The 25244-nt window shown below is 41.1% G+C and overlaps 2 protein-coding genes across 9 annotated transcripts in view; one reads left to right on the top strand and one right to left on the bottom strand.

Annotated features, from left to right (window-relative positions):
- NSMCE2 (NSE2 (MMS21) homolog, SMC5-SMC6 complex SUMO ligase) overlaps window positions 1-10005 on the bottom strand; it is a 214300-nt gene extending 204295 nt beyond the window's left edge. For 5 of the 7 annotated variants that reach the window (XM_072774476.1, XM_072774479.1, XM_072774481.1 and 2 more), the window contains exons 1-2: window positions 9850-10005; window positions 5939-6109 (exon numbers count right to left, since the gene is read on the bottom strand). In XM_072774476.1, coding sequence (XP_072630577.1) covers window positions 5939-6095 — 157 coding nt within the window. In that variant the 5' untranslated portion in view covers window positions 6096-6109; window positions 9850-10005. Of the gene's footprint in view, window positions 1-5938; window positions 6110-7615; window positions 7723-9849 lie in introns of those variants that run through there. The other 2 variants (XM_072774477.1, XM_072774480.1) reach the window with 2 other exon arrangements.
- A 35-nt stretch (window positions 10006-10040) lies between these two features.
- Window positions 10041-25244, top strand: part of WASHC5 (WASH complex subunit 5) — a 58674-nt gene continuing 43470 nt past the window's right edge. Inside the window, exons 1-8 of one of the 2 annotated variants that reach the window (XM_072774473.1) lie at window positions 10052-10195; window positions 12011-12094; window positions 15287-15593; window positions 16055-16200; window positions 17193-17277; window positions 17874-17974; window positions 20016-20208; window positions 22505-22657. In XM_072774473.1, the coding sequence (XP_072630574.1) occupies window positions 15408-15593; window positions 16055-16200; window positions 17193-17277; window positions 17874-17974; window positions 20016-20208; window positions 22505-22657 (864 nt within the window). In that variant the 5' untranslated portion in view covers window positions 10052-10195; window positions 12011-12094; window positions 15287-15407. Of the gene's footprint in view, window positions 10196-12010; window positions 12095-15286; window positions 15594-16054; window positions 16201-17192; window positions 17278-17873; window positions 17975-20015; window positions 20209-22504; window positions 22658-25244 lie in introns of both variants that reach the window. The other variant, XM_072774472.1, reaches the window with a different exon arrangement.

Below are 25244 nucleotides of genomic sequence, written 5' to 3'. Positions count from 1 at the left end.
CCATGCCAACTTTCAGGTTGTTACAGTCAATGGAGTAAAGAAAATCTGGAGGTGTTGGGATGGTTGGAAATTTATGGGGTGAGAACGCAGGGCCACAAGAGGTAAGGCAAGGCAAACAATTGCCCAAAGTTTCCTCTCCTCAGCTCTTAAAAAGGAAACCTCTCAACTTTCTGCCTGAGGAAGCCGATAGGAAAGAAAAGCACATTTCCTACCTTTTAACCCCCTATAACTGTCCCAAACACAATTAGCTCTCTAGTAGGACAAACTGACCTATTTATGTGAAGAAAATGTGTAAACCTTCTTAGAGTGGTTTTCAAATGTAATCAACAACAAAATCAAGATCCACTATCTTAGAATAATAAATAATAAAGCTGCAGTATATATTTCTATCTTGTGACAGGATCAACATCTACCACTAGTAAATGAAAATGAGTAACCTGACACCTGGGTGGCTCAGTGGTTAAGCGTCTGCCTTTGGCTCAGGCCCCGATCCTGGGGTCCTGGGATGGAGCCCCACAACAGGCTCCCTGCAGAGCCTGCCTCTCCCTCTGCCTCCGTCTCTCTGTCTCTCATAAATAAATAAGTAAAATCTTAAAAAAAGAAAGAAAGAAAGAAAGAAAGAAAGAAGGAAGGAAGGAAGGAAGGAAGGAAGGAAGGAAGGAAGGAAGGAAGGAAGGAAATGAGTAACTCACATAATTGAAAACGAAGGTAATGGAAACACGCGGTTGATTATTTCTCATTACCGGAAGAGTTCACCTTAAAATGTAACCTTAATAGTCCTATAGTTTCTCTGTCCTGATACAGTCAACATATGTTTGTTTTTTTAGATATACAGAATAACTCGGGCTCTGGGCTACAAAATTCCAACAATTTAGTGATTGTTCCTTTTGCACAATTCTGAACTCTGCATTCAACAGAGAGGGCTAAGGTTGATGGTTGCCTCATAAGGAGTATTCTGGTGCCACCTAGCGGTGTATGTTTCCTGCTGAATAGGAAAATGAGGATTAGACCAAGGTTCTCAAAGTCTGGTTCTAGTGGACCTGCAGCAACATCAGCATCACCTGGTAACTTGTTAGAAATGCAAATTCTTGGGCTCAACAGACCAACTGAAACGCTGGTGGTGGGGGGGAGGGGGTCCCACAATCTTGTTTCAACAAGACCTCCAAGTGGTTCCGATGCACTCTCAGGTTTGAGAACCATTGGATTAATTAGCTCTTACACAGAAATTAAATGCAAAGTCCTAAAAAAAAATTAGGCCTACAAATTAACAGAAGTGATCAATTTCGAATTTTGGAAAACAATTTAATTTTCTACAGAGTGGATCCAAATATCTGTATTGGAGAAGAGTCTTCAAAGACACTTATTAACTAATTTATATACATTCAACACCTGACAAGACATCAAACCTCTGAAAACGTCAGATGAGCATCCTGAAGTCTCTGTCCCTAGGAGACCAGGTTCAAAGGGAAGATCAGACATATTAACAAAGCAAAATATGATATAAATGCAAAAAACACCCCACAAAACAAAGAAAAGACACCAACTGTTTCAGGACATCAGGATATGGCATGTTACTGTATCTTAAGTGGGGGTAGGGTTCATCTGGGAACACATGAAAAGCCAAGGAGGTAAAATATTGGTGATTTTTAAAGATATGGCTTTTTTAAAAAAATTATTTATTTGATAGAAAAGGAGTGTGCAAGTGTGTGCATGAGCTGGGGCAGGGGCAGAGGGAGACAGAGAGATAATCCTCAAGCAGACTTCCCACTCAGCACAGAGCTGACATGGGACTCTATCCCAGGACCCCAAAGATCATGACCTGAGATGAGATCAAGAGTCAGACACTTAACTGACTGAGTCACTGAATATTGATGATTTTGTAAGTTAAGAGTCGTCTACCCTAATGATGAAAGACGCCACAGAAAAGTCCACTGTATATATGTGCCTTGTGCACTTATAATCAGGAGAAAAGCAGATCTGATGAGGCCTTGCTAAATTGTTTATTTTCTATTTAGGTCTTAGAGGAGAACTTGTTTATCTAATAGCAACTTAAAACTCCTAGGGTTCAGTAAGAGCAGCCCCATAATTTATCTACAAGTCTGCATTTCTTTAAATTCAGTCTTATAGTATGCCCTTCTTTGAAAGAAAAAAAAAAAGACCTCTGAATTTTAGTAGGTATCTATTTACTCAAAATTAAAGGGTTACATATTTGAAGTTAAAACAAAAACTGGATCAAAAGACTAGTAGGGCCACTGGTCCACACCATCACAATTAAGTGTCATCCCTTACTCTGTGGCTCAAACTGTAAACCTATCGTGTAGGAAGGAGAAAATCAACTCTGAAAAGCTAGCCTTGCAAACCCAAGCCTCTACTACGATAAGTAACATTACAGGCATGAATGCAGGTGGCCTAAATATATAAAGGAAGTTCAAACACTAGCTCTATTGATTAATTTTGATTTTGTACTTTTAAAATATTACTTTAATATACAGAGACCAACTATTTAATTTTAACATTTTAAGAACAACTGCCCTTAATAGGATGAGTTTCTAACAAAACTCTTATTTTCAAACCTTTCCTTTACTGGCACAGAGGCATAAGGAGAGGCCACAACCTGAGGTTCATTAATGTTTTAGAACAGGGCCATTCCTCAATTTTATTTAAACTTAAAGGGCTTATGAAAATTTAATTGCCTAAAGATGATAATCACAACAACAGTTATGGTAAAATAAGTCAGTACTTCCACCTCAGAAAGCACAAAAGTATATAATAAATTTAAAAATCTGAAAAATGGGACGCATGGGTGGCTCAGTGGTTGAGTATCTGCCTTTGGTTCAGGTTATGGTCCCGGGATCGAGTCCCACATCAGGCTCCCCACAGGGAGCCTGTTTCTCCCTCTGCCTATGTCTCTGCCTCAGTCTCTCTGTATCTCTCATGAATAAATAAAATCTTTAAAAAAAATTTTTTAAATAAAAATCTGAAAAATAAGCCCCTGAAAAATCTAAGGTAATAAATTTCATTCTCCAATTAGGTAAACAAGAAAGTATTCCCAGAATACCAACACATTTAGAGAAAAAAAAAATAGACATGGTAGCAGTAAAAGTCTAATTGCCTAGACACTACATACCGTAACATAACTCAGTAAGAGCAGCCCCAGGGAAAGCAGGGAAAGGTGATCACTTCAAATGAGCTGGAAGTTGAATAGAGACAGCAACCTGGTACAGGAATATGCAACCACCAGTAAACAAAACAATGCACATCCTTCCAAGTTCTAGGGAACAAGCATCCCCTTTACCACCAATTTAATAATGTAGCAACAAGAGAAATGCAGTACAAAGTGAGAAAGTAATACCTAAGTGATCACTACCATCTCTTTTAAACAAAGCTCATTTTAATTTGTGATGAAACTGGATAACCCAAAAGGTAAACAGAAAGGGTGGTAATCCTATAAGGCCAAAAGGAAAAGGGAATATTTCTGCTATGAAGATGATTCAGGCCTTTCCCACGTGCTCTTCGGCACTTTAATTTCTCCCAATCCATTCACTGCTGTCCAACAACATAATCAACTAGTTTATGTTCCAGCTCTTCTCTCTTATGGCTTAAGATCCTATTATGATTTTTCTCCAGGTCACCTACCAAAGCCAAAGATAAAAAAAATAAGACTGCAGATCAGGCCAGGAAGGGTTAAGACCTTGAGAGGTGACCCACTAAAAATTATGGGTGACTTCTGCTGCTGGCCATGAATGAACAACTGGTATGGAACTTGCCCTCCTGCAGTGACGACTAGAAAGCCAGACAAAATAAATGAGACAGCTGCTTTCAGACAGTGAGACAATAGGCAAGAGCAGAACCATGAGTCCTGCAGAAAGGGAAAAACAAGTTAGGTAAGTCCTGCAATTGCCTGCCTCCGTGCACAATGGAGGAGGAATCCAAGCAGAGAATGAAAGTCTTGAAGGACCCACGAGGCAGAGACTGGAGTTCAGGGAAGCTAAGATTACAGGAGTTTTCAAGACAGAGCACCAGGAAGGAGATACGCAGAGAGTCCTCTAAAAATCTGCAGAGCTCCCCCCAGTCCTAAACTGCTGAGGAACAACTGGTGGAAGCTGTAAAGTGATCATTCCCAGAATTCACACAGCACTGGAAGACCTTCCGATTCCATCCAGCAGAGTGGAGCTATCTCAGCAAACTCTCTGGGCAATCAACAGAGATGCAGAAAGGCCAAACTTTGTAAAAAGGCTAAATTGGCCCTAAAATAAATCGACACTGAACTTGACCCTCACTAACACAGTTTAACAGCGAGCCTGGAAAGGATTAGCCTAATCCACAAATTATTTTGATGCCTGCCAAAACAAATGCCATCATTCTTTATTGGAAGACACCAAATCTAAACACTCAGGGCACCTGGGTGGCTCAGTGGTTGAGCGTCTGCCTTCAGCACAGGTTGTGATCGCAGGGTCCGGGGATCGAGTCCCACATCAGACTCCCCAAAAGAAGCCTGCTTCTCCCTCTGCCTATGTCTCCGTCTCTCTCATGAATAAATTAAAAAAAAAAAAAAGGCACTCAACAACATAATACACACAATGTCCACGTGAAGAAGCAGCAACAGACAGAAATGACAGAATTAGCAGATCAGGATGTTAAAACAGCTATTATGAATACGTTCCATATACTCAAGAATATAGAGAAAAACATGAACATAATGGAGAGAAATAGAAGATTCCATTTAAACTTTTTATGTCTAGAGCTGAAAAATCCAGTATCTGAATTTAAAATTCATTTCACAGAATTAACAAGACAAGATCAATGAACCTGAAGACACGGCAACAAACAGTATTAAAATTGAAGCCAGGCAGAAAATAAGACATGAAAAAAAATCAACCAAGCCTCAGTGATTTACGAGACATGATCAAGCTGTCCAATATACATATAATTGGAGTCCCAGAAGAAGAGAGGAGGGGAGGGACTTAAAAACTATCTGAAGAAATAGTGGCAGGGGCGCCTGCGTGGCTCAGTCAGTTGAGGATCCAACTCTCAATTTCAGCTCAAGTCATGACCTTAGGGTTGTGGGATCAAGCCCCAAATTAGGCTCCACACTCAGTGTGGAGTCTGCTTGAGATTGCCTCGCCCTCTGTCCCTTCCCCGCTTGCATGCGTTCTCTCAAAATAAATTACAAAAAAAGAAAAAAAAAGAAAAAGTGGCAGAAATTTTTCTAAATTTGATCAAACCTGTAAGCCCACAAATTCATAAAGCTTAAAGAACACTGGGTGGCATAGACAAAATCGCACAAAGGCACGTCACAATCAAATCACTGAAAACCAGTGATATTAAAAACAACACAAAAATATACTGTTGCTCCCCTGCCTCCATACACATATAAAATAAAAATAACCCCAATCCAAAGAAAGCAAATTAGCATCTTTCTAAATCTTCTGATTGAAAAATGTTAATAGTTCATCAAAATGGAATTTTTCTATTTTGGTAGAAGCCTTCCTTTGCTGGCACCCCTAGCATAAGCTAGTCTGTCTGTTTACTGGGCAATCAAGCATGAACAGAGTTAAACTACTGCAAAACAACTTCATTGTAACTCTGTTATTAATGCATTTGCATACCTTATTGCATACCTTCACTAATGTCACACACTTTGGACTGCACACTCTCCTTCACATCAGGAACCTTCATGTTTTAGCCTGTACGCTTCTAGTGCCGTTTCTACTGATACATAACTATTTGAAGACACATGAATGAGTCAATCTCATTTCATCCTCAGTACATCGTTATACAGTATATAGAACAAGATGAGAAAACAGATGCCCAGAGGGATTAAATGACTGTCCCAAGAACATTTGAAAGGTGAGCATTATCTCACATCCCTAGAATAATGCCTCTGCACAGGGTTATCCGAAAAGCAGACACAAAAGAAGTAAATTTTGTTACTTACTCTGAGTTTCCACAAGATCCAAGGCAACACTAGAAGCTGTGTCCATTCCAGAGCTGATACAGGATTGGAAGTTTTTCAAAGAGGAGAGAGCAGATTCTATACCACTGAAGGATATAAAACCAGTTGAACCTGAACTTGAACTGGAACGTCCGGGCATCTTGAAATTATTACCTAAGTTTTCAAACACAGTGAAATAAGATTTAGGAGTCAGGATTAGTACTGCATAGGAAAATAACACTACTATAAACATCCATATGAAAGTATCTAATGGCCCACAAGTGCCACACTATTATATACATTCCATACTCCTGGAGAGGCCACCAAAGCACTGTGCTGTCATCTGTGCACAGATGCACTTAGTACATGGGGAAGCTAAGTGTTTTCATTTTTCAAAGGGGAGAGAATACCCTCCCTTGGGTAAAATATTCCTCGGTTCCCTAAAGAATTCAACAACAGCACAGTTCTTAAAAAGCTAAAACATAAAGGAGTTAGAAAAAGCAGACTACTCATATGATGCCTTTTCCCAAAAACTGGAAATAGTAGTAATAAAACAGTTTAACAGGGAGAACTTCGAAACTTGTAATTTTTAACTTATCTAACATAGGCATACTGAATTCTGAAAACTGTATATATACAAATATAAATTTAAAAATCTATATTATATATATATATTACACATATTCCTGACAGTCCTCTGGGTTCTAACAGATTTATAGACTTGGTTAGATTTTATATTCTGTGTCAATAAAAGCAGAATTTCTCTACATTATAGAGTAAAATAGAGGGGCAATATGGAGTAGAGGTCATGTATGCAGCTTCTAGAACCAGACTGAGTTCAAAACCTAATTTTGCCACTTAGGTAACTGAATGACTTGAGGCAAATTATTTAACCTCTTGGTGTTTCATTTTTCCCTTCCTAAAACAGGAATCATCCAGTGCCTACCCCAAGGATTACTGTGAGAACTGAATGAAATAAGGTGTATAATGAAACACGCAGGATAATGTCCAACATATAAATCTTTAAAAGTGGAAGCAAATATTAACATCAACTTCATCATTTTAACACTGTACACAATACGGAGTGGTGCTTAAGAGATTGGACACAGGACAGAGATGCCTGGAAATTCTGTTCCATGCACGCCACTTAGAACTGCACAATATAGGTCAAGTTGCTTACTTTCTCTAGCTTCAATTTGTTCTTGTATAAAATGGAAATAATCGTATCTATCTCACAGCATTATTGTATAAATTAAGTTTCATAATTTTCTATAACTTGCCTGATCTTAGGAGTCAGTTGAAATGCTTATTGAAAATATAGATGTATATGTAAGTGCTATCTCAGACCTACTAACCCGAGTCCCTAGTGGACACTCCGGGGAAACCTGTATTTTTATGAATCGCTGCAGAGGATTCTCAGAATCAAACAAGTATGGAGAACACTGAGATAACTGCATCTCCTCCCAAAATCATTGTTGAGAGCCTAACCCCCATTGTGTGGTACTTGGACCCGAGATCTTTGGGAGATAATTAGGTTTAGATGTCCTGAAGGTAGAGCCTAATTTCAGGAAGGAATTAATGTCCTTATTAGAAGAGGAAGAGACACCTGAGCTCGCTCTCTCCACCCAATAAGGACATAGTAAGAAGGGGGCTGATGAGAGCGAAAAAGAGGCCTCTTACCAGTACCCAGCCATGCCGGCACCCTAATCTCTTGACTTCTGGTCTCCAAAACTGAAAATAAATTTCTGTTCTTTAAGCCACCCGTCTATGCTATTTTTTAATAGCACCTGGAATGGACAAAACACACAACGTATATAAGGAATAATACAATACAGGATAAGTGATGAGTGTCTCCCACATAGTAGCTATCCTTATTATGTGCATGCAAAATTCACATTACTCTAATGAAACTCTACGCTTGCAGAGAGCCGAGGGAAACTTCCTTCTGTAATTCTGGAGTATTTTCAGGAAAAAGATTTGGATTGAGAAGCAAAGAGAATGGATGGAGTAGACACACTCTTCTCTCTCTCTCTCCCGCTAAGAACAGCTAAGTACATAATTCACAGGACAACCCCACCCCCCTAAAGAATCATCTGGCCCAAAATGTCCATCATGAAACCTTGGTTTAAATCAACCTCCTCTTGAAGCCTTCCCTAGTAACAATAATCTCTTTGTTCCCTGTACCTACAGTTTCCAAGAAAGATTAAAGCAAGGTTTCCTGGCAACCCAGGTGGCCCAGCGGTTTAGCACCTGCCTTCAGCCCAGGGCACGATCCTAGAGACCCGGGATCGAGTCTCACATCAGGCTCCTTGCATGGAGCCTGCTTCTCCCTCTGCCTATGTCTCTGCCTCTCTCTGTGTCTCTCATAACTAAATAAAAATCATATATATATATATATATATATATATATATTTCCTGAGTTTTTCCCACGCATGTTATTTTCCCTTCCCATACCGAGCCTTGTCTTAGGCCATTCAGGCTGCTGCAACAAAATACCAGATTGGGTAGCTTACAAACAACAGAAATTGATGCCTGGAGTTCTGGAGGCTGGGAAGTCCAAGGTCAAGGTGCCAGCAGGGTCCCATTCCGGTGAAGGCCCTCTACCTCGTTCAGAGCCCCCAAGCCCTCTCACCCTTTGTCATCACAAGGTAGAAGGTGCAAGGGAGGGAGCTCTCAGGAGCCTTTTACAAAGGCACTAATTCCATTCATGAGGGCTCCACCCTCATCACCTAAGCACCTCTCAAAGGCCCCACTTCCTAATACTATATCACAACGGCATTAGGATTTCAACATATGAAGGGGCGGGGGGGGGGGGGCGCAGAAAAACATAAATATTCAGACCACAGCAAGTCTGATTCACTTCAGGCAGGGTCACTTATCAGCTGACTTGAAAATATTGTTTCCCCCGTCTCCTCTCTCCTTACAGCAGGGTGGTAGACCCAGAGCTAACAATTTATAGACACTCTGCCAAACGTCCTTCAAACCACGGGGCCTATGCAAGTCCAGCCAGAGCTACAGCTCCTTTTTCAAGATGCAAGGGTACGTCTTTCCTTATGAAACCGTCTCTTACCTATACGAGCAATTGCTCGTTCCCTCCCTCATGCTACTACTATGCCCCCTCTCCCTCACACACACGCACACACACTTCTTCGTAAAACTCATCACAGCTATTTGTTCACCCGGCAGCCACTCCTTCACCCCGGGAGCAGCTTAAACCACAACCCTGACACGTTCTGCTAGCACATAAGACAGCTCCTCGTACGAAAGAGGCGATCAAAGAACGGAGGAGAGTGACGACAGGAACAGCAACCACCCTTTCTTGGTTTTTTTTCTTTTTTTTTTTTTTTTAAGATTCTACTTCTTTATTCATGAGAGACACAGCGAGAGAGGCAGAGACCCAGGCAGAGGGAGAAGCGGGTCCCACGCAGGGGGCCCGACCTGGGACTCGACCCCGGGTCTCCAGGATCACACCCTGGGCTGCAGGCGGCGCTAAACCGCTGGGCCCCCCGGGGATCCCCAGCAACCACCCTTTCGAGGCCCCCCACAGTGCGCCACAAACTGATGCCTTGGCGCTACTTTCTCAGGACCGCTGATGCTCACAACCAATTATAGAAAAGGAAACTGAGGCCCAGGGAGCTCATTTAGACCTCCCGTCCGAGGCCCTGCTTTTAAAGACAGCTCAAAGCACACGAATCTGCAGCAGGAACCGTGAACTTTTCCCCCTCTCGGGTGGGAGGATGGAGAGACGGCGCCTCGGGGAGGGGGCAGCCTGCCCAAGCCTCCGTGCTCGGCGTGCAGAGCCAGGACCACAGCCCGGGCGGACAGACCCCAGCTCAGGGCACCCGCGGGGCGCCCCACGGGGAGGCGACACCTGTCGCCACCCTCGCCCTCGCCACCCCCCGCTTCCGCCTTACCTGGAGGCGCGCCCCGGCTCGGCCTGGCAGCACCCGGACCGCCCACGCCCGGACCCCAACTCCTTCCTCAACTCCCTTCCCCGGTCGCTGAAACCGCGAGCGCGGGCTCGAGCGTCATCAGCCGTCGCCGGCCAGCGGTCACATGACGCCCCGCCCTGCTCCCGCCCCCTCTGGTCATGTGACTGCCACGGGCGCCACAGGCGGAAGCCGGGGTCCCGCCGGCTGGCGATCGGGGGCTGCGGCCGGAGGGGTCGTCGTGCGGGGAGGGGAGGCCGGGCACCCGCGTGCCGACCCCGCCCGCGCTCGCCGGCCCCGCACGTGCGCCCTGGCGCGGCCGGGGTGACAGGTGAGTGAGGGCGGGATGCGCTCTCCGGGGCCCCGGCCCCGCGCAGGGCCGCGCGGGCGGAAGGTGCGGCGTGGACGGGGAGTCGGGCTTGGAGGGCTGAGGGCCTGCCTGGGGCGGCGCTGCGGCCGCAGCTCTCCCACCTCCTCTCGGGGCCGTGGTTCTCCCCGCCGCGGACACTCAGCTGTTGGCCCGCCTCTGACCCCTCCAAGTTTCCAGGAGCCGCGCCGGGCGGGCGGCGTTAATCCTCCCCCTGCTCTCGAGAACACGGGGTGCTCGGCGAGGGCTTTGAGAGTCTGCTAGACCCGGGTTTGAATTCTAGCTCCGCCGTGGGTTCCGAACTTGAGCCAGTCATTGCTCCTCTCTGCACCCAAGTTCCCTCACCTGCGGCACGCCGGTGCCGAAGTTCTTTGCGTTTTGGAAAATAGTTCCGAGGGTCCCGACAGGTTTGTGGCGCACGGTTGAAAACATAAATCAAGTCACGGTGCCGGTAATGGAGCCGGATTCCAAGTGCACGGAGTTTCCTCCAACAGAGATACTTGGGGTCGTGACAAGGGAGGGAGAGGTCTTCCTGCTTCTGCGCATAACCAGGAACGCCTCCCGTTTTTCGTTCTCCCGTCTTCCAGGATTTATGAATGGGGCTAGAGAGATCAGGCCCATTTCCGAACTTGCCTGGAAGAGATTTGTCACTTTTATTTTGATCAACAACCATTCTGTTTTGTTCCCGGTCATGGATAGGTGGAGCCCAGTGCTTCCTTCTTTATGGAACCGAGGTTTTATGAAAGGATTAAAAAAAAAAAAAAAAGACTTCTTTTGTCCTCTGAGTAGGGCACACAGGTTTGTGTGGTTTGTCCCAGGACAATTTAATTTCCTTCAGAATTCAGTTCTGTACCTGTTGGGTAATTGGTATGATGGTGATGCCATGCTGCGTTCTTGAAACACGTTGTTGTCTTTTGTCTGGGGCTACCTTCCAAACTGAAAACCACAGTTCCATGCCAAAATTCTTAAAAATAAGTTAACAGCTGCTTTTTGGGGTGCCTTGTAAAGGAAGAGTAGGAAATCGAGTGGGATCTCTGGTTTCATTTCATGCCAGATAGTAATACAGCCTATATTGAGAAAACTGGTCTTTATGAGTTTCCTTCGTCTCTAGCACCAAGAGAACCACTAAATGGAAGATTTGATATAGGTTCATCTACAGTGTTTATCTGGGTCTCATTCGTTTTAAATCTCAACTAAGTATTAGCACCTTATGAAACCACCTAATTCTGAGAGCGCTGCAACATGATTAGGCATCTTTAATGTTGGTTTTAGATTCTGTTCTTTAGGGCAAGTTTCTCAACCAACAATGGGTTATCTACCAAATACTCTAACCAAATAATATTTTAAATGTTGCCTACAACGTAAGGATTTAAGGATTAAAATAAGGGGTAAACACACAAAAGTCTTCACTTATGTCATTATTCCAAGCCTAAGCTAACTTAACTCTCTGCGTGCCGGAGCTGAGTGTATCTCTTTTTTGTTTTTTGTTTTGTTTTGTTTTGGGGGGGGGGGCGGGTTTTGGTGGGTGAGGTAAGGAGAAGAAGGCAGGTAATGTTTTGCTTAAGATACTTTCTCCATGGTCCCATTGTCAATCCTATATTGGGATCCAAAATCTGGGAGCAGTTACACCAGTTAAACGTAGCTTGCTCACCTTGCAGTTGTGTCTTGAGTTTCATCCTACTTAGACCTGGATCTTCAGAGGAATTCAGTGACTTGTTGTTGTTGTTTTGTCCATTTGCACTTATTTTCCTCCTCTCCTTGTCTCATTTTCCCAACTAGACCATTTCAGTGCAAAAAAAAATGGAATGAAATTGGGGTGCCTGGCTGGCTCAGACAGTAGAGCATGTGGCTGATAATCTCAGGGTGAGTTTGAGCCCCACACTGGGGGTAGAGTTTCCTTAAAAAAAAAAAAAATGGAATGAGATGATCTGAAATTCAGCCTATTAGAGATCAATGTGGCTTAATGAGTAAACATTATGAGAAAACGAAAGGACTTGTTAATAATTTAATCCTTAATGTGTATTAAAGATCTCCTTATAAAACAAAGTTCTAAACAACTGTAGTGGTTTCTCAGCAATCCCTGCTCTTGGACCAACCCCATCTACTTCCTTTGATCTGTGCTTCTCTCACTTGCTCACTCTGTTCCAGCCACATCAGCCACTTGGCTATTCCTTCACATCTAGCACATTGCTGCTGCCCTGTGGCCTTTGCATTTAATTTAAACACTTCCTGGAATGCCCTCCTCCCAGATCATTACTGATTGTAAAATAACAGACTGCCCCAAAACCTAGTAATTTAAGACAAAAAAAATTTTTTTTGGCTAATAGTTTCTGTGGTCAGGAACCTATGATGTAGCTTAGCTAGGTGCCTTTGGCTCAGGGGCTCTTAGGAGGTTGCAGCCTGGCTGTGAATAGAAGTTGTCTTATCTGAAGGCTCAACTGGGGTTGTGTGTAGTTCTATTTTCAAGCTCATTCAAGTGGTTGTTGGCAAGCCTCTCACTCCCTCATCACAGGGTACACTCACAACATGACAGCTTGCTTCCCCCAGAACAAACTAGCTAGGAAGGATGCCCCAGCCAGAAGTCACCATTTTTTGTGATCCAACCTCAGAAGTAATATCTTTTCCATCTGCCTTATTGTGTTCTTTAGGAGTCGGTAAGTCACCCTCAAGGAAAGGGTTCATACACAGGGCATGAACAAGGAGATGGAGGTCACTGGGAACTGTCCTAGGGGCTGCTGACCACACTCAAATACCCTTACTGCTTGCTTCCTTACTTCCTTCTGGTCCCTGCTCAAACATCTTATCACAGAGGCTGTAAAACAACACACACTCCATCTCTTTATCATGCTTTTTCTTCACAGCAATGATCACAGCCTGATACATAATGCATTTATTTATTATCTCTTCCCCACTCCTAGTAGTATGCAGGCTTTATGAGAGCCAGAACTTAGTTTTGTTTGCTGCAATATCCTCAGGTCCTAAAACAGTGCTTGACGCATAATAGGCACTGGGTACATATTTGTTGAATTAATGAATCTATACCAGTAGGATTCTGTAAAGAATCCAAAAGCCAACTAGCAGTAAATAAATCATAAAAATAGCTCATTTTACAAGGATTACAGAGGCAGGAAGTGCCACAGTTGAATCAATGAGTCAATAACATCAACAAGAATTTAGATTCTTGGGACGCCTGGGTGGCTCAGCAATTAAGCGTCTGCCTTCGGCCCAGCGCATGATCCTGGATTCCCGGGATGGAGTCCCACATTGGGCTCCCTGCATGGAGCTTGTTCTCTCTCTGCCTGTGTCTTTGCCTCTCTCTGTGTGTCTCTCATGAATAAACAAAATCTTTTTAAAAAAAGAATTTAGATTTTTTCTAAATTCCTTCCAAACCACAATCTGCAGGTTTTTGGCTTTTTTTCTTTTAGCTTGTCATCTTGTATTTCAGGCAAGATATGTTCATGGGACCACATTCAAAGGCAAGAAGGAGAGGGATAGCCAGAGGAAAGATAGAGAAATTTCTCTTCATATGCTTCTCTCCTTATAGCAAGAGGAAAAACAATATATTTCCTGTGAGGTCTACCATAGACTTCCTCTTTATATCTGATTGGTTGACACTGAGTCACATGTCTAACCTCACTTCAGGGGCCATGGAAAAATAAGGATCCACTTGTTTCCACCTCTGTAGGAAGAAAGGAAGAGGAAGGAGGAAATTCTTGCTGAGGAGTCGACAGCATGCCAGTAAATTAATACGTTTCTAAGTATTTAATCAATTCTAAGAGACGTACAGAAGGAAAAAAGAAAACCTTGAAGGGCTATACAAAGTTTCCAGGTATTAGATAGCTACACTAGGTAGCTTGACATGAGCAAACTCTGAATATATGTGGCAAGGGTTGGGGAATGTTTTGTTAGGGCTACAAAGGAAGCCTTCTGTCAAAAGTCTTCCCACATTCTGTTTTTGTGTGCAGCGACATCCTCATTGTTTCATCGTTCACTATCTGAGTCCCTACAGCTAGATTACATATTTACGAAAAAGTTGGCATTGATGTAAAAATTTTAATGAGCTGACCGCTTATACGATTAGTTCTTCTCATTCAGATATTTGTGTCCTAAAGGGTCTAGTGGGTTGAATTCTTATTTTTGTTGTTCAGTCTTCTTAATGTCATGTTGATAGAACACAGTGCCAGTGCGAAATGCAAATGTTGGGAGGTATACAGGCCTTCATGACGCTGAAAAATAATCCAGGCTTCCATGAAGTTGACCACGATGACCTAGCTAAATGAACAATTAGAGGAGAGAAATATAAGAAAGATGATGAGAAAATTAACACTTCCGAAGATAACGATTTGAAAAAGAGTTGGAAGAAGCTTTTGGGAAAATAAATGCTGCTGTGAACGTTTTTTGCAAAAATTACCTTTTTCTAATATCATGCTATAAAAGTCAGCTATGAAGTACAAGATACTGTATTATCAAACTCACAATTCGGTGAAATCCATGTTTGACTCATTCTTGGTTTGTCCTTTGAATGAGGACATAGTTATTGCACTTTTACACTAGATGTTGTTAGGTATGAAATTTACTTTCATAAATTTTAATGATACCATTTCAAGATACCTTTCTAATCAAAACTTTTCCATGGCTTAGCATGAAATACTTGTCCTTACTTTAGAGTCTCCCAATAGGATTTCTCAGGCATGTATTAGCCCTGATAACAAGGGCCTCCTATACTTGACATGAGAAACACTTTTTTTTTGTTAAGTTTATTTATTGGAGAGAGAGTACAGAGCAAGAGAGAGGAAGCACAGGTGAAGGGTGAGGGGTAGAAGCAGAGGGACAAGCAGATTCCCTGCTGAGTGGGGAACCCAATGTGGGGCTCAATCCCAGACCCCTGGGCTCATGACCAGAGCCAAAGGCAGACACTTAAATAACTAAGCCAGCCAGGCACCCCTCATTGTTTGTTTTTATTTTTTTAAAAAGTGAGTTTGGGAGAAAAATATGTACTGTTACATGTGCTCCCTTTAAGAATGGAGATTTTTATACTTTTCTTTTGGGATACAGGTTCTTTCATGGAGCAGCCAATCTGTCAGCAGACGTGGTTTCATCTAATGATTTACAGACCCCAGCTTTGAAGCCAGTGAAACATTCCTACTGGCACTGAGAGTAGTACATCATCCTCACCATGTTGGACTTTCTAGCTGAGAATAACCTCTGTGGCCAAGCAATCCTAAGGATTGTTTCCTGTGGCAATGCCATCATTGCTGAACTTTTGAGGCTTTCTGAGTTTATTCCTGCTGTGTTCAGGTTAAAAGACCGAGCCGATCAACAGAAATATGGAGATATCATATTTGATTTCAGCTATTTTAAGGTAATCTTCCTCTATAGCACTTTTACCACTGTCTTGTCTACAAAAGCATGCTTTCTCTAGAAACCATGAGACGCTGCAAGGTGAAGTAATCATGGAGAAAGAGTTAAAGAGGAAACCAAATTTAATACCTGCTAACTAACTTGAAAATAATATAAAGGTATTGTGTGGAAGCCCTAATGTAATATAATCAAACTTTAAAAAGATGACTTTGGAATAATGTATTTCATAACAAAGTACCCCACACTTAAAAGCATGTTAATTGTGGTTACAGTTCAAGTTCATTTCTTTCAAAAGGATTTTACATCTAGGCTTTTCTTATCTTCATTACTTTCTATTGCTCTGCTCTCAATTTTTGATATCCTCTGAAGGCATAAGAGCAAATTTTTAAAAGACTATTTAGAAATTGTTGCCCACAAGTAGGCTTTTATTGACAGTTCATATAAATGTGTTTTTCTTCTCAGGGTCCAGAATTATGGGAAAGCAAGCTGGAAGCTAAGCCGGAGCTACAGGATTTAGATGAAGAATTTCGTGAAAACAACATAGAAATTGTGACCAGATTTTATTTAGCATTTCAAAGTGTGCATAAATATATTGTAGACTTAAACAGGTATTGATTAACTCAGCAATAGCTTACTCTGATAGTAAATAATGGAAAAGACACATGCTAGAACATGTGCATCTTTCTGAGTTACTGCATAATCTATCCACTTCTACCCCGCAGAACTGTCTTTTCCTTCCCATGGCACTAGTCATCCTAAGTATTTTAGAGTTTTATTATGCTTTCCTGCTCTTGTGAAGTAGTATAATCTTGGTTTGTACGAAGTCACATGGCTTGCTTTCTTCTTTGTTTTCACCTTCATATAATTGATACACAATGTTTCATTATTTTCAGGTATATAACATAGTGATTTGATGACTCTGTATGCTGTGCTCACCACAAGTGTAGCTACCATCTGCCCCATGCCGCACTATCACGCTATCACTGCTAAATTCCCTGTGCTGTACCTTTCACTCTCAGGACTTACTCATCCCATAACTGGAAGCCTGTACCTCCCACTCCCCTTCACTCACTTGGCCATCCCCCCATCCTTCTACCTTCTGGCAGCCATCAAATTGTTTTACATATTAAGCCATATAGCTTCCAATCCTGTAAGCTTATCATATTTTAGTATCTTATATATGAGAAGTGGAGAGAAAGCAGCTTATTTTTATAGCATTGGTACCGTAGCCTTCCTTCTTATCCCTAACTACCCAGTATTCTCTTCCTTTCAGCCCTTAAGAATTCACTACTTAACGGCTTTTTAAACTAACTGTTCCATGTTTTTATAGCCTATATACTCCTAAGTTATTTGTAATTCATAGATCAAGAGTAGGGACTATTCCTTTTACTTGGAGTAGCCAGTATTTGGCTACTGTGTTCCTAATCGCTATGAGTTCCAGCTCACAAGCCCATTTTTAAGAGCACAAAGGGCCACAAATGATTTGAAGGCCAGAATGCCTGGTATCTTGCCTTATCTTTTAAAAATCTTTACATTCCTTCTTCAAAGGTGTTCGGGTTTTCTTTAGAATGAATAACTTGCTCTGGGGTTTCATTTCTAGATATCTAGATGATCTCAATGAAGGTGTTTATATTCAGCAAACTTTAGAAACTGTGCTTCTCAATGAAGATGGAAAACAACTTCTAGTAAGTAATAGTAACTATTTAAAATAGAAAGTCAAGAATGTCAAGCTCAGCATCACTTGTTTTCTTGTAAGTCCCAAAGACATGCAAAGTACCCTACTTTAAAGAGAAGCAAAATAAACTGACAGTTATCTTCTTCCAATGGACAGTATCTGAATTTAGAACGTGGTAGACTTTGAACAGAATTACAAGTAGAGATCATGTGGAGGTTATGTGCTTCCTCAGTATAACAGTCCTATCTTCTTTATCTTTTGCATCCCAGATAATGTAGCCTTAGAAACTAGTATATAATAATCGCCCAAGAAATATTTTTAAATAAGTAAAAGATTTAGAGGGACTCCATTTGGGGTCCCAAGCCAAACGTCAGAAATAGACCAACTAAAAGGTAATCACTGCAAATTAAAATTTATTTCACATATACTTTTCAAAGCCCATTCTGTACAGAAGGTGAGAACCCTTTGGGGAAACCTGCATTCTCCTTATAATATAAAGCTTTTAGAAGGAAGGGGAACAAAGTGACTCTTTTTAACCCTCATCAACTTTATTCCATAAGAACGTATACTCCTGTGAGTTTGGCCACCTTCTTCCTCTCTTCATAGTGTGAAGCGCTGTACTTATATGGAGTTATGCTGCTGGTTATCGACCAAAAGATTGAAGGAGAAGTCAGAGAAAGAATGCTGGTCTCTTACTATCGATACAGGTATCCCGGGGCTATGACTGCACCCTCCAAAAACACTGCTATTGGTAAAATGCAGTGTAGGTTTCCATACTACTTGTACTGTGAATAGCAGCAATATGATCTAGAATGAATAGTATGTGATTCTTATCTCTTCTGAACATAGTGTAGAAATGTAGTGATTACCCTATATTATATATCATCACCGTAATTCATTGTGTCATATACTCTATATGTTATATGTAAAGGAGCCTCTAATAATCATAGATTATTAGAGATATATAGATTATCATGTCCACAATGGTACCTCATTTTTCTAAAAAAAGGAATCTGAATTTCCTTTACCTTAAAGATAAATTTGGGAATTTTGGAAGTCTAATGAACGTTGTTCTTTTTCTAAGTTTTTAAATATTACTCCATGGCAGATGTAGGGAAATGAATACATTTTCAGTTGTCATTTTTAGGTTGATGACTTTGAAAAGGTATCACTCTGGGTTAGATTGGAAGTGAATCCTCACCCATATATATGTGGAAACAAAAACAAGACAACAGTGCGTATCACAATTGTGTTCTAAATGTCTGCACAGAGCTGTGACTTCAAGAAGTAGAGTCTTTAAATCAGAAGCCACCTTAAAGCTCTGTAATTCCAGTATCTACCACACAAGTTTCAGTTTGTTGAATTAATGAGTCAAAAATCTGGATACAAGATCAATGTTAGAAATAGTCCAGGTTCAGGGAAGAAACAGTTGATAAGCAGGAATCAGTTAGGAACGTGAGCTAAAGATGCACAGACCAGAATTAACATTCTTAAACTTACAAAGTAGGATAAAATAAGGCAAAGGAGCAGATCTCAACAGAGAGGGATTGTTGGAGACATCATGTTTTCAGGAACAGCTGGTACTGCTGCCTCCTCAGCAGTAAATTTCATCTCAGGCTACTCAACTAGCCTGTTTCCTTAATTATGTGAGGAGAGTGTTCACCAGCACATGTAACTCATTCACATCGGTTTGACCATGAGCTGTTTGAACATCCATGTTTTTAAAAATGAACTTTAAATTTGGCCTTATCCGTATTTCCAAAAGTACCTGAAAAAACAAAAACAGTAAAGAAGGAGAGAAAAAAAGTTTGTTTATCAAGCCCAGCTTTGACAATCCGGCTTTGTTCTGCTGGGTACAACAGCTAATTCATTAGAATGTGAGCATCCATTACTAAAGTGACACTGAACAATGGCAAGACAGAGTTGTAGGAAAGAAGATTCTTACATCAAATAGAAGGTCATCCTCAAGTCTAGCTTCTTTGAGTCTCTCTGAGGGATTACTTCTCCACACCACCCCAAAAACCGCATATTTTTTTATTAAATCTCTGTAGAACCAGTTATTACATATCCCACTTGAAGTTGATGTCATCTTTTAAAATTATTTTTTAACTCCTGAAATGTTGGTGCTGGTTCATATTTTTTTATCTGCAACTCTGAAATCCAAAGAGCTCTAAAAAAAAAAAAAAAATACATGCATAAGTACTCACACGTACATCCACATAGTAATTCCCTGGGCAGCAAAGCCTGATCTAATCTGAAATCATCTGGAGTCAAAACCTAATTAGAGCAGATGCAAGGCTCTAGATGGTCCTTATTTATCTCCCTTGCCTGATCATCATAAGTTTCACTGCAGAAATGTTAATGTGTATTGATCATGCAATGCAATGCCAAATGAGACCCTACCAGAGGGTTATATTGTACATACCCTAGTAATTTACTATATCTGAAGAATGCTGTAATCTGAAACAAATCTAGCCCTAGGGAGTTTAGAAAAGGGATTCTGGACTTTAAGATAGAACTAACTAACTAACTATATATATATATATGAACACATCTTATAAGTTTGCTATGACAGGCTTTTGAAAATGTAATTGTGAATCTTAGGGATATAAATTGACCAAAAGTCTTATCTGAAACTACATCAAGTCAAGTTATAATGAAATTCTTTTTTTTATTATTTTTTTTATTTTTGAGTTTCTAACGTGCAGTTTGTCTGGCCCTTTATTTCCCATTCTGAACATGGCTCAGTGCCGCTCGATCTTCTGCTGATTCAAATATGGATGATATTTGTAAGCTGCTCCGAAGTACAGGTTATTCTAGCCAACCAGGAGCCAAAAGACCACCCAACTACCCTGAGAGTTATTTCCAGAGAGTGCCCATCAACGAAGCCTTCATCAGTATGGTCATTGGTCGACTGAGATCCGATGATATTTACAACCAGGTGGGGGTTAAATCTATCAAGATCTTTAGTAGTTTCAAAGATTGATTTTACCCCCCTCCTCAATTACTCCTTCCATTCTCTCTTCCTCAAAAGAATAAAAGCAACTAAAAATTTTCAAATTTTGGGGGGCTGTACTATGGAATGGTAGAGGAAAGAGTCAATAATTTGGACAGAAATAGAGATTTCAGGGAGAAGATGGTATTTGATCTATATTTGGAAAAAAGATCCATTCTGTCAGTCATTCACTCAAGGAAGAGTTACTGAGTGTGTGTTAGAAACCTGTCCACGAGCTGGGTGCTGGGGTCCGTTGCTGATGAAGGCAGGCTGTGGCCCCTGCCAGTGATGAGCTTGTAGCTGAAGAAAGGAGACATAAGTAAAGCAAGGTGACTTAGCTTAGGGGAAACAGAGGGTGCCATAGAGCATCCAACAGGCAGCAAGATTGCTGTGGTGGTGAAGGGGGTGTGAAGGCAGTGTAGGCAAAAAGACAGCCTACATAGAGCTCTGAGGTCCCTGTAACTTCCAGATGCATCACTTTTCTCTCCAGTATGTGTATCATTCACTGACTTAAGACAATAAAAAAGGAAATTATCATTTAACTCATTTTCCTGAAGAAAGCATAATTTTAGGGGCACCTTACAGGCTCAGAGCATATGACTCTTGACCTTAGGGTTGTGAGTTCAAGCTTCATGTTGGTATAGAGATTACTTAAAAATAAATATCTTAAGAAAACAAATATAATTTTGTGTACTATATATTTTTCTTACTAGAATAAGGAACTGGACCTGTAATAACCAGGTATCATTTAATCACAGAGCACAGCTGCTCTGTACAGTTCTTTAGATAGCCTGTTAGTTTTCTTTATTAATACATTAAGTATAAATAAAAGATGTTTTTGTGTTTTTTTTTAAAACAGCTCAAAATCAGAAACTACCTGCAGATACTGGGTCTTCATAATATTTGTTACCATTTATTGAGAATTCAGTATCTACCAGAATCATAGTAGGTTTTTCCATAAACCATTTTCTCTTTCCTCAGAACAGTCCTACAAAGTAGGCAACATTATCCTCATGGCTGTTGAGAAAAATAAGGCTTAGGGAGTTTATTTTTACAAGGCCACGTAACTAGGTAACAGAACCATAATTTGAACTTAGGTCTGTATGACTTCAAAGGTCATGCTATTTCCTCACTGCCTCTGTTTGCCCCTTCTGCTTCCTATGTGGTCTATTTTGTCTGTGTCTTAAGGCAAGGTGTTTTCGTTTTCTCCTTGCCCCCTGACCTTTATTAACACTGGGCTTAAGCCATGGTTGTGCTGTGTGTCCACCCCACTCTATGCTATACCTCCCCCATCCCTGGTCATGGCTGATTGGACATCTTGACCCAAGATGGATCAGATTCCCTCTCACCCGATAATTTGAAATTGGGCCCAAGAAACAATATCTGGACGTGGCTTTACTCACAACATGCAAAATTTGGAGTCTGGGGCAGCTTCATTCTGTCCAGTGTAAGGAGAACAGTCTGGGGAGAGAGGGCAGGGGCACATCAGCAGGAGGAAATGATGAAGGCTCTCTGGTTCGCAGATGCACACCCTTCCTGTGGCCTGGCCACATTCCTGCCTGCAGATTCCCTGCCACATCACTTGTCTGTTCTCGTAGCAATGTCTTCCCTTTCTGTTTGTGGTCCTCGAGGTGATACGCACTATGTGCAGCCAGGTTCCTAACCCATGAAGCAGTGGAGCCCTGGGACATACCAGCACCTAAAGACAGGAGAGAGTGGAGTCTGGGAAACTAAAGGAGAGGGAAACAAAAGGAGGGTGTGAAAAAGAGGCTACTGAATGGTGTGACTGTGAGGTGATGAGAGACTTGAGACTCCAGGTGATGGGGCAGGCTAAGTTTCAGTAAGTTGTAGAATAAACGGGAAGTGAGAAAATGGCAGTTGGGTGTGGGGTCCATCAGCTCTGAGAGGTCGTCTGTGATAGAAAGACACAGAGGTAGACAACTAGCAGGACACATGGGGTTAAAGCAGTTTATTTATTTATTTATTTTTTTTTAGGAAAAGACTTCATATTTCAGCAGAGTCAAGGGCAGGAAGGAAGAGAATACTGTGTGGTTAGCAGTAGGCTGGCAGGCCCTTGATAGTTGTATTCCTTGCGATGTGGCCTTCTGAGAATTGCTCCCAGTGTCCAGGACCCCCAGTTGGGAGACCGATATGTCCTAGAACTAGATCAGTTTACCGGCACATGTGAAAATTCACGTGTCACCAACAGCTGCCTCTTTGAGGTGTTGTATGTACTTTGCAGGTTTCTGCATATCCTTTGCCAGAACACCGCAGCACAGCCCTGGCGACTCAAGCTGCCATGTTGTACGTGATCCTCTACTTCGAGCCTTCCATTCTTCATACCCACCAAGCAAAAATGAGAGAGATTGTGGATAAGTACTTTCCAGATAATTGGGCAAGTATTACTATTAGTCTTTTTTTCCTCTGTAATAACCTTATTAGGGAACCAGTTTTTCTGTTCTTTTGGCCTTTAGCCTAGGGGTCTTAATATTGTAAATAATGAGATGTAAAGTCACTTCAGTAAAGCTGCTATAAGTATGTTGAGAATCTTATAAATCATAACATGAAGGAATAAGTCAGTAAAACTTCCTGAAGAACCCATAGTTTATTTTTCCAAAATGAGTACTGTCAAGGGAAAGCTGTGTTTTAATGTGTCTTGTTTTAGTTGCTGAGATTGTACCTGTTTCATAAGTATTTCTTTATTCATTCCTCTTTCATGACTCTAAGCTTGCAGAATTAATCTTTATTTTAGTAACAGGAATTTTACTTCGATAGAGTTTCATCTACCTGTATGCTAATATTGATGGAGCTATGAAGGTTTATATTACTGCAGGGATATGCTTGTGCCTTTTTAAACATTGTTCACCCAAAAATATCGATTCTTAAAAAGAATAAAGCTGACTTAACATACTCAATGTAGATGAGATGTTCTCTTTGTACACAGGTTTTAATAAAGTACAATGAATTGGATCCTATTCTCAGGTAGTAGATTCTGTTTCACTTCTTACTGGCCCTTGAATCACAGACTGTGATCAGGGAGCTGTAGGAAGAACAACCCACAGTGAGGAGATGATGCTTCCTATCCACAAACACATCATGCTTATGAGCTAGGACCTGAGCAAACAGGAGGAAAACTCTGACAGTCTGGGTTTCATTTGCCTAAGCTTAATAAAGAGTTTTGACCATAGTGCTTATTAGGTGCTATGGTAAGGAAGAGAAACACTTTCAGTATTCAGGAAAGTCACAATCCAGTTATATGCTACAAGATACACTCCTAAAAACCACCCCTGGCACACTAAAAATAAAAGAATTAGGGGCGTCTGGGTGGCTCAGTTGTTTAGGTATCTGACCTTTGGTTTCAGCTCAGGTCTGATCTCAGGGTCATGAGATCTGGCCCTGTGTGGGGCTCCATGCTCAACACAGAGTCCTCTGTCTCCCTCCTCCTTTACCCTTCCCTCTGCTTGTGCAGGCTTGCTCTCTCTCTCAAATAAATAAATAAATAAATAAATAAATAAATAAATAAGTAAGTAAGTAAGTAAGTAAGTAAGTAAATATCTTTTTATTAAAAAGAGAGACAGATTTCCAGGCAGATGCCAGCCAATGAAAAGCTAGTAAGGGGATCTCTGGGTGGCGCAGCGGTTTGGCGCCTGCCTTTGGCCCGGGGCACAATCCTGGAAACCCGGGATTGAATCCCGCGTCGGGCTCCCTGCATGGAGCCTGCTTCTCCCTCTGCCTGTGTCTCTGCCTCTCTGTCTCTCTCTGTGTGACTATCATGAATGAATAAATAAAATCTTAAAAAAAAAAAGCCAGTAAGAAAATATTAATATCACACCACAGAGAATTTTAAAGAAAAACACTAATAGGGATAAAGAGGGATCATATATATTTTAAACAGAATCATCCAAGGTCAATTCATAAATTAAAACCCAGTGAAATACTCAAAATATATAAAGCAAAAACAAAATAACATGTAAAAATTGATGAAACCGTAACCATGATGGGAAATTTTAATATACCTTTTTCTATGGGTAGCCCTGCTCTTTCAGAAATCCATAATAGATGTTCCATGTGTATTTGAAAGGATATATATGAAACTCGGTTAACATCAGATCATAAAGTCAGTAAAGTTTATAAAGAAAACAATGTTAGTCTATAGACTATATTCTCTTAGTGTAGCATGATTAAATTAGAAGCCAACACTTAAAAGATATTTTTAAATGTTTGGTAAAAAACATATACTCCCCAATAACTTTTGTGTTCAAGAGGAAATCACAAAGTAAATGAAGAAATACATAGAATCACACAACATTGAAATACTACAAAGCTCGTGGGAATGACTAAAACTGTTCTTCCAGGTAAAGGTACAATCTTAAAGTTGTTTATTTAAAAAACAAGAATAATTCAAAATAAATGAGTTAGAGGGTGCCTGGTTGATTTAGTCAGTGGAGTGTGCGACTCTTGATCTTCCGGTTGTGGGTTGAAGCCCCACGTTGGGTGTAGAGATGACTTAAAATCTTAAAGAAGGGGGCACCTGGGTGGCTCAGTTGGTGAAGCATCTGCCTTCGGCTTCGGTCATGATCCCAGGGTCCTGGGATCGAGTCCTGTGAGCCCTACATTGGGCTCCCTGCTTGTGTTCACTCTCTGTGTTAAATAAATAAAATCTTTAAAACAAACAAAAAATCTTAAAAAAAAAAAAAAGTTAAATATTGAACTTAAGAAGCTAGGAAAGCAAGTGAAAGGAAGTCAATAACTATAGGAGCAGTAATGTACTGAACCGGACAAAAAGGGAATGAGCAAGAAGATCAATACAACAAAGGCTGGTTTTTTGAAGAGTAAAAAAATAGATAATTTAGCAAGACCCACCAGAGAGAGAGAGAGAGAGAGACTGAAGGCAAGTTTAAATATATTAAGATTGAAAAAGCAGATGTAAGATACAACAAAGAACTTTTAAAGTTGTAAGAAAACTTCTAAACAACTTTGTG

The sequence above is a fragment of the Canis lupus genome, chromosome 14, assembly GCF_048164855.1.
Source record: "Canis lupus baileyi chromosome 14, mCanLup2.hap1, whole genome shotgun sequence".
Classification (NCBI taxonomy): Eukaryota; Metazoa; Chordata; class Mammalia; order Carnivora; family Canidae; genus Canis; species Canis lupus.
Note: the sequence above shows the minus strand (reverse complement) of the source record. Positions and strands in the feature narration are given on the sequence as shown.